At 50.3% G+C, this 14,649-nt stretch overlaps 1 protein-coding gene across 1 annotated transcript in view; it reads left to right on the top strand.

Annotated features, from left to right (window-relative positions):
• ARHGAP1 (Rho GTPase activating protein 1) overlaps window positions 1-14,649 on the top strand; it is a 174,675-nt gene that overhangs the window by 137,605 nt on the left and 22,421 nt on the right. The window contains exon 12 of the mRNA XM_078684421.1: window positions 986-1,114. Coding sequence (XP_078540547.1) covers window positions 986-1,114 — 129 coding nt within the window. The remainder of the gene's footprint in view (window positions 1-985; window positions 1,115-14,649) is intronic.

Raw genomic sequence — 14,649 nt, 5'->3', positions numbered from 1 at the left:
GGGACTACTTTGGCTTTCTTAGAAAACATCCCCATAGTTGATATGTGTAAAGCTGCAACATGGTCTACACCACACACATTCACCAAGCCATATTGTGTAGATGTGTTAGCAAGACAACAAGCTAATGTGGGCCAGGCAGTACTCAAAACACTGTTTCAGACAACTCCACCAGCTACAGGTTAGCCACCGATTTTGGGAGAATACTGCTGTATAGTATATGCAAAGCATGTGATCTTCAGCTCACATGCCTCAAACGGAACATTTTACTTACCTAGAAAGCATTTGTTCTTGGCATGTAGAGCTGTGGATTCACATGCATCCACCTGCCTCCCCGGGTAACTGTAACTGTTGCAATTCTCTATCTTATTCAACATACATATGCATGGACCTCTCTATTCTTTACTTAATAACTCCATTCTCACCCTCTGTGGGAAAACAATGGAGTTGATGCCCATGCTCTCTATCAAGGAACGGTGTTATCACCTACCTCATGACTGGAAAATACTTCTTCGATGAAAAACAACTTGCACACATCTGGACCCAACACTAGGTGGCAGGAGTATGCAAAGCATGTGAATCTACAGCTGTACATTCGAAGAACAGATGTTCACTAGGTTAGTAACATTATCCTTATTTAGCATCAACTGAATGGCGTACTTCAGTTATGTGCCTAGTTACTTCATCCTTTCACTCTCCTTTCCTCGCCTGTGTCCTCGCTACTCTCCATCCTCGCTACTCTAGCCGCAGTGTTTTTAGCCTATTTTGTTATCTCAGTTGCTGCTCTCCTCGCTGGCTCTCCTGTTCACACTCCTCCCATGCTGCTTTCAGCCCCTTTCTCTTCTCCTCACTCTCTTCGTGCTCTCCTCGTCCTCTCCCAGGCCTTTTTCTTCTCTCCCTTACCTGGCTTTTCTAATCACGCTTGCACCTCAGTTCTTCGCCATCACTCCCTTATTCCCTTTTCTCTTTGTTGTCTCCTTGTCTCCAGGGGTTCCAGTGAATTTCGAACAATACGAGGACGTTCATCTCCCCGCGGTCATCTTGAAGACATTCCTGCGGGAACTACCTGAGCCCTTGCTCACCTTCAAGCTCTTTGATGACGTGGTCTCGTTTTACAGTAAGTGAGCCATGTGAATGTGTGCCCAGCCATGTGAGTGGGAATGTCCTGCCCTTGCAGGGCCAATCTTTCATGGTAAGAGAGCAACAAGTACTCACTCCCTTGCAGAAAGGCACATTTGGGTTGTCTTACACTAGGAGCTCCCCTCAGGAGCTCTTACTTAATAATAGAGATGCTTTCGCGGAAGAGGGAAAGATTCACAGAGCGCACTAGGGGTGAATCAACCACTTCTCAGGATTATGCTGAGCTAAATGTTGCTGTTTATTCACTGCTCCTAATAGTATCAATGCCTTCATGGTACAATGTGGAGTTCTCTGTTGCTTCAAAGTGAGGCCCTAGAGGGCTGAGCGATTTCTGGTGGACGGGTGCCCTGCAGAAGAGGGAGCCTGGTTCATTTCAGCAGCCAGGGGGTTTGAGTGCGGAGTAGCTCTGTTGACGGCAGGAGGGTCTCATGTGCCAAACCGGAGGTCTGAGGGGACGTACACACCACAATGTGCTAGACACTTATTCAGGGCTGGCAGCAGGTCATGAGGAAGGGCAGGGTGCAAATGGGCCGAAGCAGAGGAGTCATAACAGCAGTGAAGGTCATTTTTAGTTTCAATCATTTTTATTATGTTATGTTTGAAACATTTATAGAGCACGCGTATACCCATAGGTGTCTTGGCCCTTGCTGACCCGAGCATCCGGAATTAGAACCGTTTAGTTGCTAAAGAGCCACGTTTTCAGCTCCTTCCTAAATGTAATAAGGGGTAAACATAGCTCTAAGATATGAAGGGAGACCATTCCAGAGCCTGGCCTTGACTCCCCAGTTCACTTTCTTGAATCGGGGGGTGGTAAGTGTTCTAGCAGTAGACGAACGTAGGGGTCTATTGGAGATGTACCACCTAAAGTGTTCCCATAAACATTCAGGGCCTGCATGATGCAGGACTTTGTGGGCCACTCAGAGGGCTTTGAAAGTACCCGCTTATGAACCGGGAGTGCAGCTTTTGTATTCCCGGGTAATCAAGTGAAATTTTAGGATGTTGAAAATCATTCTGGCTTCTGCATTTTAGACCAATTGGAGCCTTCTAATCAGGTTTTCTTGTAGGTTCATGTACAGTCCATTGCAATAGTCCAATTTTGAGAGGACTAGTGCTGTAATCAAGTTTTTTCTGGTCTTACAAGTAACATAAGGCAGAATTTTCCTAATCATAAGGGTTGCCTTTGGTCACCGGTAATGGTGATGGGCCGAGAGCATCGGGCCACCAGGCTAGAGACTAAGCAGGTGAGGGATTTCCAAGCAGAAATACTTCGGTTTTACTCAGGTTGAGTTTTAAGCAATGTTTACTCATCCATAGACGGATGGCTCCTATGCAGACGTGCAGCCTTGAAGGGCCTGAGGAATCTTTGTCAGCGGCTGACACTACTAATTGGGTGTCATCCGCATAGGAGGTGGAAATCAAGTTTAAACTTTTAATAAGGAAAGCCAATTCTGAGACCTAAATATTAAAAAGGGTTGGGCTCAATGATGGTCCCTGTGGAAGCCTGCATGGTAAAGTAAAAGATGCGGAGTCAAAATGGCCCAAGCTCAGTGATTGGGTCCTCTCTGAGAGGAAGGACGTAAGGAGGAGGAGGACCTTGTCTTTAACCCCTATGGTGTTTAAACGGTGGATCAAAGTCTTATGGTCCATGTATCGAAGGCTGCCGGTAAATCCAGAAGAAAGAGGGCAGCTGATCCCTCCCCCCAACCCCCACTATCTAAGGAAGTTCGTATTTCTTCTGTGGTTTTGTTGAGGGCGGTTTCTGTGCTGTGACCTGCTCTGAAGCCAGACTGGGTGGGGTCCAACTGATGGTTGTCGAGAATAAATTTCGATAGTTTAAGGTTCATGATACTTTCTGCATTTTTTGCAGGAAGGGGAAGCCTAGAGATGGGGCTATAGTTGTTCGGATCCTTAATGACAAGATTGGACTTTATTAGTGAGAGAATGGAAGCTTGTTTCCAACTGGTGGGGAGAACACCCCTTGAGAGAACATTTGGTTAAAAATGAAAGATAAATTGGTGGAAATGAGTTCTGGAACCAATTTCAAAACCCTTGGGGGGCATGGGTCATCAGTTGACCCTGATTTTGCTTCTAGCAAGAGAGTGGCCACTAGATTAGGGGAGGTGGGTGAGAATTCCAGGAAGGGTGGTGGGCCAGGTCTTTCTGCTGTCTTAGCTCATTGTTGTCCTCTGACACCCAAGTTATCAAATCTTTTAAAGATCTGATCGGCCTTCTTTTTGAAGGTGAAGGCCAGGGTATCGCAGAATTGTTGCTGTGTGTGGTCGAGTTATTATTTGGGACAGAAGTAAGCTTAGTGACCACCTGGAACAATTCCTTATTGGAATTGGACACATTATCAATTATTTGTGTGTAATAGTGACTCTTTTATTTAATAAGAAGGTTTTTGTATTTGGCTAGGGTTAATTTGTATTACTGTTTATCTTGGGCATCATAAAGCTTACGCCTGTGTCTTTCTTGCTTTCTACAGGCCTGTTTCTCCAGTCTCAAGGCTTCAGAGGGGCTGAAGGTGCCTTTCGTTCTGTTATCATGTGAGGGAGTAGGTGGAGCTAATTTCCCATAGGTGGAATTAAGCCGTTTGGTATAGGTGGTGAATGCCATGTTTGCGTCGGGCGGGAGGTCTGGTTGGTTCTGCGCTTGACATTAAGTTATTAGGACTGAGTCTATTTTGTGCCAGGCTCTTCGAGTGGCGGAGTTAACTGGCTTAGAAAAGGCATGTGCTTTAAACGGCAACATTTGCACAAAAAGTATGACTTGGTGGTCAGACCAGCAGAGTGGAGGCATGTTTTTGACTGAAATAGCAGGATTCTTTGAGAAAAGCCCATCAAGTGTGTGACCAGCCGAGTGGGTGGGGTCCCTAATAAGTTGACTACATCCATCCCTACGAGGGCTATGGTGTCTATGGTTGATGGCTTCCAAATGGAAATTAAAGTCACCAAAAATAGTGAAATTATCAGATTGACGGCCAAACTCCAGTAATGACTGAAAGTTGTGCAAAAAGTAGCTTTTTGCCCGTGGAGGGCGATATAAAAGAATGCCATTGAACGTCATCTGCTCATGGCTGCCTAATTTGAGGAAAAATACCTCTGTCGATAGAGGGAACCGCTGTGCAGTGGGCCGCAATCCAACTGCGATATATCGGAGCGAGGCCACCCCTTCTTTTTATGGATCTATCAAGTTTGAACTGGTATCCAGTTGGAACTGCTACCACAAAATCAGGGTTGGCTGCCTCGTCAACCCATGATTTGGTGATGAATAGCACATCTAGATTTGCAGTGTCTGAGTTCAGCGACTTCATATTTGTGTTTGGGCAGGGATCGTGCGTTGATAAGGGCAAGATTTAAAATGGAGTTACTGTTAGTGAAGGGGGAAGCCATTCATTAATGGTGGGTAAGTCGGGAGGAGGTCTCAGAATGGTTACATTACAGTTTGGGCATGAAAGACTAACTGTAGGGGCTAACGAGTCTAAGCAGAGTTTGGTGCAGCCAAGGAAGCAAGGGGAGCATGAGGTAAGGAGATTCCTTCCTGAGTATTTAATACAGGCATCCCCCTTCGGAGAAAATGATCAGGGTTCCTGGCCTAGGCCCGGTCCCGGCACAGGTAGTTTTGCCTTTGGTGCTCCCGCTGCACAGAAGCGATGTGCCCATGAATAAGAACCCTCTAGAGGAGGGGAGCATGTCCAGCCTCAGCGCTGCCAGCGTGAAAGATAAAAAGTATGTATGTATGTATTTTGGTATTTGTTAAGCGCATATATTACCCGGAGGGACCAGAAGAATAGGAGGGGGGAGACCGTCTGAGGGGGAAGTGCTAAAATAGCCAGGTTTTGAGGGATCTGCGGAATTTCTTGTGATCGATTTCCAAGCGGAGATGTAGAGGCAATATGTTCCATATCACAGGAGCAGTTCTGAAAAAGCAACTGCCACCGTTCTTGGCTGTGTGGATCTTGGGTACAGTTAGAAGTTGTTTACTGGTGGAGCAAAGGGTTCTTACTGCACCCTAGTACAGCGCCTCAGCAACGTCTGAATCCAGGAGAAGGCACTGGAGTGGATCACCTCCTTCCTCACCGGAAGGACACAGAGAGTCCGCCTCCCCCCGTTCAGATCGGAGGCCATCGAAGTCATCTGCGGCGTCCCTCAAGGCTTCTCACTCAGCCCAACTCTCTTCAACGTCTACATGAGCCCCCTCGCAGCCATCGCACGCCAGCACAACCTGAACATCATCTCCTACGCCGACGACACCCAGCTGATCCTCTCCCTCACCAACGACCCCGCCACCGCCAGAGCCAACCTGCACGAAGGGATGACAGAAGTAGCCAAATGGATGTCGAACAGCCGCCTGAAACTGAACTCAGACAAGACGGAAGTCCTCATCCTAGGATCCTCACCCTCCGCCTGGGATGACTCCTGGTGGCCCCCCGCCCTGGGCAGCGCACCCAAACCAACTGACCACGCACGCAACCTGGGCTTCATCCTGGACTCCTCCCTCTCCATGACCAGACAAGTCAACGCCGTCTCCTCGTCGTGCTTCCACATCCTGCGAATGCTACGCAAGATCTTCCGATGGATCCCCACCGAGACCAGGAAGACGGTCACCCAGGCCCTCGTCACCAGCCGTCTGGACTACGGCAACTCCCTCTATGCCGGAACCACCGCCAAACTCCAGAAGAGACTCCAGCGGATCCAGAACACCTCAGCACGACTCATCCTGGACATCCCCCGCCGCAGCCACATCTCCGGACACCTGAGAGACCTGCACTGGCTCCCGGTCAACAAGAGAATCACCTTCCGTCTCCTCACCCACGCACACAAAGCCTTACACAACCAAGGACCAGGATACCTCAACAGCCGCCTCAACTTCTACGCTCCCACGCGCCAGCTTCGATCGACCAGCCACGCCCTCGCCGCCGTCCCCCGCATCCGAAGAGCCACCGCAGGAGGAAGGTCCTTCTCCTACCTGGCCGCCAAGACTTGGAACTCCCTTCCGACCCACCTCCGCCTGACCCAGGACCACCTCGCCTTCAGGAAGCAGCTCAAGACCTGGCTATTCGAGCAGTAGCGGACCCCCCCCCCCCCCCCAGCGCCTTGAGACCCTCCGGGTGAGTAGTGCGCTATACAAATGTTCTGAGTGATTGATTGATTGATTGATTGACTGGCTGATGTTTTATCAGTTTCTTGGCTAGAAATCTCGGTCCTTTACTGTTGAGGGTAAAGTGTACCAGACAGCATAGTTTAAAGTTTATCCCCTTTCTGATGGGAAGCACAGTGGAGGGTCGATAGACTGGGAGACGAGGGTGATCGAGGGGTAGGGGTGGGGGGGGGGGGGGTTATTGGTTTAGGACCAGCCTGGCTGCAGTGTTCTGCTGGACCTGAAGCTTTGTTAGATGTTCTTCATTTATGGATGCTAGTAATGCGTTGCTGTAGTCCAGTGGCTTATAATTAGTCCCTGTACTAGGGGCATGCGAGAGGATAGAGGGACCCATTGAAAGATTTTTCTGAGGCTGCGCATTAGACCATAGCAGGTGCGAACCACATTATTAACGTGATCCGACATGGAGAGTTTGTTGTCTATTATTACTCCAAGATTGCGTGCTGCGCCCACTTCACCTTCCGGAAACCCGTCTCACATCACCGCACCACACAGACTCCTAGACGTCGCTGGGGAAAAATCACCAAGGAGCTACTACAAACACACCTCGCACTCAACCCCCCGACCAACCCCACCGACCCCGAGGAGGGAGCCCGCACCCTCAGACTCTAGATGGACGATTACGCCAACACCCTAGTCCCAACGAGACAACACACCCACAGAGATACCAGTCAGAGAGCCGTGTAGTTCAGCCCGGAGCTCCTAGCCTCCAAACGCACCTGTCGGAGACTGGAAAACACCTGGCACGACGAGAAAACGCCTTACAGCCATGCAGCCCTCAAAGACGCCATCCGCAACCACGTCATCAGGACCACCAAGAAGGCCTCCTTCAAGGACCGCCTCGACAATAACGCACAAAATAGCAAGGAGCTCTTCAACATCGTGAAGGAACTCTCAAACCCCAGCTCCTGCACCAACGACATACCGCCGTCACAAGCCCTGTGCAACTCCCTCGCTGCCTTCTTCCACCGCAAGATCACCGACATCAATGACAGCTTCAATCCTCGGACGAAGCCCGCCAACCCCACCATACCGGACCCACGATACCCGCCGACCACGACCACCTCACCGCATGGACCAGCGTAACCACCGAGGACACCATCAAAACCATGAACACTATCCACTCAGGCGCCCCTTCCGACCCTCTTCCCCACCACATCGTCAACAAGGTCGACAGCTCCATCGCACCCCACCTGTGTAACATCATCAACCTCTCATTCAAGACCGCGACTTTCCCTGAGAGCTGGAAACACGCCGAGATGAACGCCCTACTGAAGAAACCCAAGGCGGACCCGAGCGACCCCAAGAACTTCCGGCCCATCTCTCTACTTCCGTTCCCGGCTAAGGTCATCGAAAAGATAGTCAACACCCAGCTCACCCGCTACCTGGAAGACAACAACATCCTCAACCCCTCTCAGTCAGGCTTCCGCAAGAACCACAGCACCGAGACCGCCCTCCTCGCGGCCACAGATGACATCAGAATCCTACTCGACAACGGCGAGACAGCAGCCCTCCTCCTGGACCTCTCCGCCGCCTTCGACACAGTCTGCCATCACACACTACGCACACGCCTCTACGACGCAGGGATCCGCGACAAGGCCCTGGACTGGATCACGTCCTTCCTCTCCGACAGAACCCAAAGAGTCCGCCTCCCCCCGTTCCACTCCGGAATCACCAAGACCATCTGCGGTGTCCCGCAAGGATCATACCTCAGCCCGACGCTCTTCAACATCTACATGGCTCCACTCGCACGCATCGCCAGACTTCACAACCTCAACATAATCTCTTATGCTGACGACACCCAGCTGATCCTCTCCCTCACCAGCGACCCCCTCACCGCCAAAGCCAACCTCCACCGCGGTATGAAGGCAGTTGCCGACTGGATGGAAGAAAGCCAGCTCAAACCTAACACGGACAAGACGGAGATCCTCATCCTTGGACCCAACCCCTCAGCCTGGGACGACTCCTCGTGTCCCACATCCCTGGGGACCGCCCCTACACCAACCAACCACGCACGCAACCTGGGAGTCATCCTCGACTCGAAACTCACCATGACCAACCAAATCAACGCAGTCTCTTCAACCTGCTGCTACACCCTCCGCATGCTCCGCAAGATCTACAGATGGATCCCTTCAGACACACGAAAAGCAGTCACCCACGCCTTCATCAGCAGCAGACTCGACTACGGCAACGCCCTCTACGCCGGAGCCCCGTCCAAGCTCATCAGCAGACTTCAAAGAATCCAGAACGCCTCTGCATGCCAGATCCTCAACGTCCCCCTCCGAGACCACATCACCCCCCACCTGAAAGACCTACACTGGCTCCCCGACGACAGAAGAATCACCTTCAAACTCCTGACCCACGCACACAAGGCACTCCACAACACCGGCCCAGAATACCTCAACAACCAACTATCATTCTACGTACCCAACAGGAGACTCCGCTCCGCCGACCTCTCACTGGCTGCCGTCTCACGCATCCACAGGACCACCTCCGGGGGTAGGTCCTTCTCCCACCGCGCCGCCAAGACATGGAACTCCCTCCCTCTCTTCCTACGACAGACAGGAGACCCTCAGACCTTCAGGAGACTACTCAAGACCTGGCTCTTCGACCACTAGCTACAGCCGCCCTCCCCCCCCCCCCCCCTTCCGCCCCCCAGCGCCTTGAGACCCTCGCGGGTGTGTAGTGCGCTTTATAAATTGACTGATTGATTGATTGATTTATTATCACTCCAAGATTGCGGGCTGCCTTCTTGGGTGAGGGGCGGGGTCCTAGGGAGGGCAGCCACCAGTTATTGGTCCATAGTTTTTGGGCATCACCAAAGAGCATTATTTCTGTTTTACTTGCGTTAAATAGAAGATGATTGTTAGTCATTCAGTCATTAACGGCCATCATGCATTGCTTGAATCTGTGTTTAGTGTCGGTAGGATCGGGTCCAAGGGTAATTAGCAATTGTGTGTCATCCGCGTATGACACTGTTTCAAAGCCGTAGGCTTTGATTATCTTGGCTAAGGAAGAAACATAAAGAACACCCTTGTCAATGGGCTGGCTGCTGGAGGTGAAGGCTCCTATGTGGACCTTGAATGATCGGTCTGTCAGGTAGCTCTTGAGCCAGCTCAGTGTCGGGCGCTCGACGCCAAGCTGCAGCAGGCGCTCCAAAATTATGCCATTGGCGATGGTGTTGAAAGTCGCCGACAGGTCAAGTAAGACCAGGATGGCGGATTGTCTGGCGTCAAGAGAGAGCCGGATGTTTTCGACCATCTCTAGTAAGGCTGTTTCGGTGCTGTGAAAAGCCCGAAACCCTGATTGAGAGGGGTCCAGCAGGTTATTGCTTTCTAGGTGTTTGGATAGTTGGCTATTGACCAGTGATTCCATGACTTTACCAAACGGGGGTAGGAGAGAGATTGGTCCGAAGTAGGAGAGCTGTTTAGGGTCGGCGGTAGGCTTTTTTAGGATGGTCTGACTATGGCCTCTTTCCAGAGTGAAGGTATGGTGGATTGAGATAACGAAAGATTGAAGATTTTGGGCAGATTGGGGAGAAAGGCAGGTCCAATTTTGGATAGAATCTGAGAGGAGGCAGAGTCTGTAGGTGAGTAAGTGGGCAAATTAAATGGGGCTTTCCAACTGGAGCCCAGCAACCCTTGCAGCACCCACAGGCTCCCCTGTAGGGTGTTGCTACTGGTAAACAAAATACTAAAATAAATTAAACTGTGAAAGAACACATACAATTAGTAAAAGCAGGTTGGCGGTACACCAACAATGGCGCCCGCCCTCTCGGGTGCCAGGCACCTCCCAAACCAGAAATACAACGAAATAATTTCAGTTGCGTCCGTGCTCTAGCATGCTCAGGGGGAGCTGCGTGGACGAGATATGGCCATGAATAAGTACCCTTTAGAGGACGAGGGGGTGTGCAGCCTCGGCGCCGGAGCGCGGAATATAAAAAGTAACTGGGCAAATTAAATGGGACTTTCCATCTAGGGCTGTTAGTGTTTTACACATTGATATAATTTGTATAACAGCAATAACCGTATTCCCCTCCACTCCCTGAAGGACCTACAGCAAGCATTTTAAGTTTATGTAGACCAAGTGTTTCGCTTCAGACATTTCAACAATATTGTCAGAGTTTGCCTTCCTTGCGCTCTTAGTCTCTCTTTAGTATCTGATCTCAGTGGTCCACATTGAAATTAATCGTCACATTTGTTTTCATTGGTTTCGAATTGATATCATATGTTTTCTTTTGTCTCCCTCAATATTTTATAAATCATAAATATGGCTCAAGTCGATATGTGTGGGTTTTAAACAATTTCTGAAATGGTGTTAGTAGTCTGGAGCTACCTTTCCTAGTTTTGGACTACGAAACCCAGTGTCTCACTTCCTTGTTCTGATCTTTCTCCCTCTTGAAGCCCATACTCTCCTCTGAGTTGCCTAAATTCTTGATTTGATGCTTCCAGAATAGATCTCCACACTGTATCTAACAAGCGGGTTCTTGCAGCGATGATGCAGATGCTTTCTAAAAGATAGATGTTGAAACACGTGCTCTCGGCCTCCACCTACACTTACAACAGCTGGGAGCGCAAGGTGGGAGCGGGAGTTGGGTCGATTCCTTTCCCATAGAGTGGACCGGAATTTATTATAGGGCTCGACACTCAGCGTACCATACAGGCCTCACAGAAACAATGACCAAGGTGGCCACCTATTGGTATTATATGCCAGGGAGTGTCCATTGTGTCGACCCTCACATTAGCGACCGATGCTGGAGGGGGTGTGGGGAGTTGGGCACCCTGAAGCACCTCTTGTGGAGTTGTGATATTACAAGTTGTTTACCTTTGAAGAAGCTTCAAGTCACGTGATAGTGTGAAACTCCTGCTTTAGTCCACACTGCGCGTGGGCACCGACTAAACCCTTCGATTGTTTTTTCCACCAAAGGGTTCAGACGTCGTCAGTAACGGCTCCAAGATTGACACATTCTGCATAACCTTTCTTGCATTTTTGTCAAAAGTGCAGCGTCAAGTACCCTTGGGCTGATACCACAGCATCTGCAGCCTTTGTCTATCCCCCTCAACACAACAAGGCTTCCTGTTCTGTATTGCTTTACTCTGCAAACAGGCTTGAAAGTACAGAAGAGAAAGATGCTGTGTGTACTTAAGGAAGAAGCAATAGTCATCCGCCAAGACTGCATATACTTCAGGCAAACAAGACCCCCAATGTCAAGACATCACACCAGCTGACACCCAGCCCACAGACCTTATTTTCAAGGACTCCAGGTTATTTTCAAGTCCTTCAGTGCTGAGATCTGTGGGACCAAATACAAACACCGATGGTCACCGTAGGTACCACCTCGGTGCCGAGTACTACTTAACCACATGAGCGCTAGCGAAATTCTGCCCCTGTGCTTATTTTTAAAAAAAAACATTATTCATGACGAGCTGGGCTCGTCATGAGCGTGCGAGGAGGCTACCTCATGACGAGCCCAGCTCGTCATGAGCGTCGAAGGGGTTAAAATCTCACCCTCGTATTTGCCCTTGTGCTGAGGCAGAGCACAGCTCCAAAGGGAGTTGGGCATCAAACAAAGCCTCTGCATATGGTGCACTGCCACCTTCGGGCTCCGGTCAACCCCAAGACAAGACTTTAGAGTCAAGCAGGCTCGGAAGGAAAGGAGTCGAACACCACCACACCTTGACACCTTCCCCATGAAGGCCGCCAATGCTCCATCGTAAGAGCCTAAGTCAGTGTCGAAGCAGTACGCAAGACCCACTACTAGACCCTCTTCATAGATATCGGAGGGAACTGAGGCACCCGCTTTTGAAAGGCCAGCAGAAGAACCGGAGGCCAGACACAAGTGGCTTTTTTTATCCACCCTGGGACTGGAAAGGTTTCCGAGAAGTCACCCTAGGGAAAGCTGTGAGTAATTTCCCTTCATAAATTAAGAAACGGCGGCTCGCCTTCGAGGAAGAACTAGCCTTTAGGAAACCTCAGCACTTAGTTCCTAAGAATCACAAGGACAAGGCTACAAACCCTCCTCCACTGCCTTGTGCATGCAGGCACTCACCCTTGCCTCCACCATGCCCTTACTCACCATCCCCTCCACCAGGGTATCCAGAGGAGGGAGTCCATTCCTACTCTGACACAGGGGGTCATTATGGGGAGCGACACATATGATCAACCTGGTGGAGCAATAAATGGAGCACTTAAGCTGCCTGTGGATTTCTGCAACCGGAGTCTTAAGCGGAAAGAGCATGACCCACTGTAGAAGCGAAACTGGTGTTAGTGTACTATATGATGGGACTAAACCTTCCTGAAAGACCAATCAGCTTTGGCCTTTGCTAAACCCACTTAAGGTCTGTCTGATATAAAGCAGGCATTGCAAGTTGGATTGTTAAATGCATCTAGACTTTCTCTGCAAAGTCCAAACCTGTACGTCCCACACTTTCTTGGGCATGTCCCACAGGTAGGAAAGGAACCGGCATGGCTTTCTTGGGTAACATCCCCGTAGCATATATTTGCAAAGTTAGGACTTGGTCAGCACTACTCACTATAACGAAACGAAAGAGCACGGCCAGAGAATATCTTTGCTCATATCGATTTATGCAGCACCAGTATTATCACTTGAGAGTGGGGTTAGAGAATTTCCCTGCCTTTGCAGTTTATACAGCATCAGTATTATTTCAAGCACAAGCGTGGGATAAGAGAATTTGTTTACGCAGATTTGTACAGTACTACTAGTACCTTTAGATGGTTAGTCAGGTCAGAGAATCTTTCTGTTTATGTTGATCTATACAGCACCAGCATTATCTGTGGAGCTCACAGGTGGGTCACAGAATCTCTCCACTTTTGTAGATTCCTACAGCACCAGTATTATCAATGGAAAACAAGAATAAGGTCAGAGAATTACTCTGCTTTTGTGCAAATGTGTACAAGTTCCAGCAGTACATCAGGAGCTGAAAGCTGAGTGCAGAGTATTTCTCGCCTATGTAGATTCATGTTTCACCTGCATTATTTCAGGAAAGATAAGGTCAGAGAGCTTTCCTGCTTCTAGAGGCTGTTGTGTGTGCTACACAAATGTGTTATTCAGCAAAGAGACACTAAGCTATACGTGTGTGAATGTTTGAGGCATGTGGGCTGCTGAATTCATATCTATAGCATAGATCGCCGCCTAGTGTTGGGTCCGAATGATTGCACATTGTTGTCCTGGAAGAGTCTTCGAAGTATCACGAGATAGGTGGCTCCTCCCCTGGACTACAGTGCGCATGGGCATCGACTCCATCCTCAGATTGTTTTTTTCCGCCATTGGGTTCGGATGTAATTTCGTTATCTCCAGTTCGTAATCGATTTAAACTTTTCAAGGCCCGAAGGCCTTTTTCTATTCGTCGGTATTGTTTGCGTTCGGGACCCCGGTTCTATTCCGACTCTGTTCCCGAGTTGGATTTCCAGGGAGTCGTGTGACTCTTCGGTGATTGAGGCCCAGTCGACGCAGCAAGACCCTAAACAGCACGACATGGAACGGAGCCCGTTCAAGAAGTGTCCCGTGTGTGGATCGAAGTACCCACACATCGACGTCCACCCGGTGTGCAACAAGTGCCTGTCGCCGGACCACGATGAGACAAGCTGTATGGCTTGCTCGAAGTTTCGCTCAACGAAGACTCTTCCGCTTTGGCGCGCATGGTGGCCCGGCAGTCGGCCCCAGCACCGGTGGACATCTTCGAAGCCGAAGAAGCGGACGACCAAGAAGTTCACCTCCAGATTTCACCTCCTACGGTGGACATCGAATGCGAATACGACGCGGATGTCGGAGGCCTCGATGTAGACGAGGTAGGAGACGACGAGGCCTATGGGGCCATGGAAGATAGCTCCGAGGAAGAGCTATGCCCCGTTCGGACATTTACAAAGGCTCAGGTCGAGGGATCGCCACGCGGCCTTACCCAAGACCTTATACCAGCATCCACGGCCCCGCCTTCTGGCCCGGCTACGGACACTTCGGCGGAGCCGCCATTGCCGAAAACGAAACTGAAACCATCGGTGTCGGCTAAGGCAAAAATGGCCGAGGCGCCATCGAAACCGAAGACGTCTGCTCCCCTATCGACGCAGTCATCTTCCAAGGTGTCCAGGCGGTCGACGCCACAGAAAGCCGTCGACCCGGTCACGGGGCCAAAAGTGGTCAGGGTCGTCGAGCCGAAGCCAAAGAAGGCCACTGACTCGGAGTCAAGTAAGACCGTCGAGCCGAAGTCCACGAAGGCCATAAAGCCACCGTCGGGCAAGGGCGTCGAGCCGAAGACCGGGACACCGACGCCGGTAGTTCTGGCCGCCGATCCAAAACCAATGCCGTCCGCGTCTGCGGCCAAAGACAAGGATCGT

Source organism: Lissotriton helveticus, chromosome 3_2 (assembly GCF_964261635.1).
Source record: "Lissotriton helveticus chromosome 3_2, aLisHel1.1, whole genome shotgun sequence".
NCBI lineage: Eukaryota > Metazoa > Chordata > Amphibia > Caudata > Salamandridae > Lissotriton > Lissotriton helveticus.
This window is presented reverse-complemented; position numbering and strand designations above follow the sequence as displayed.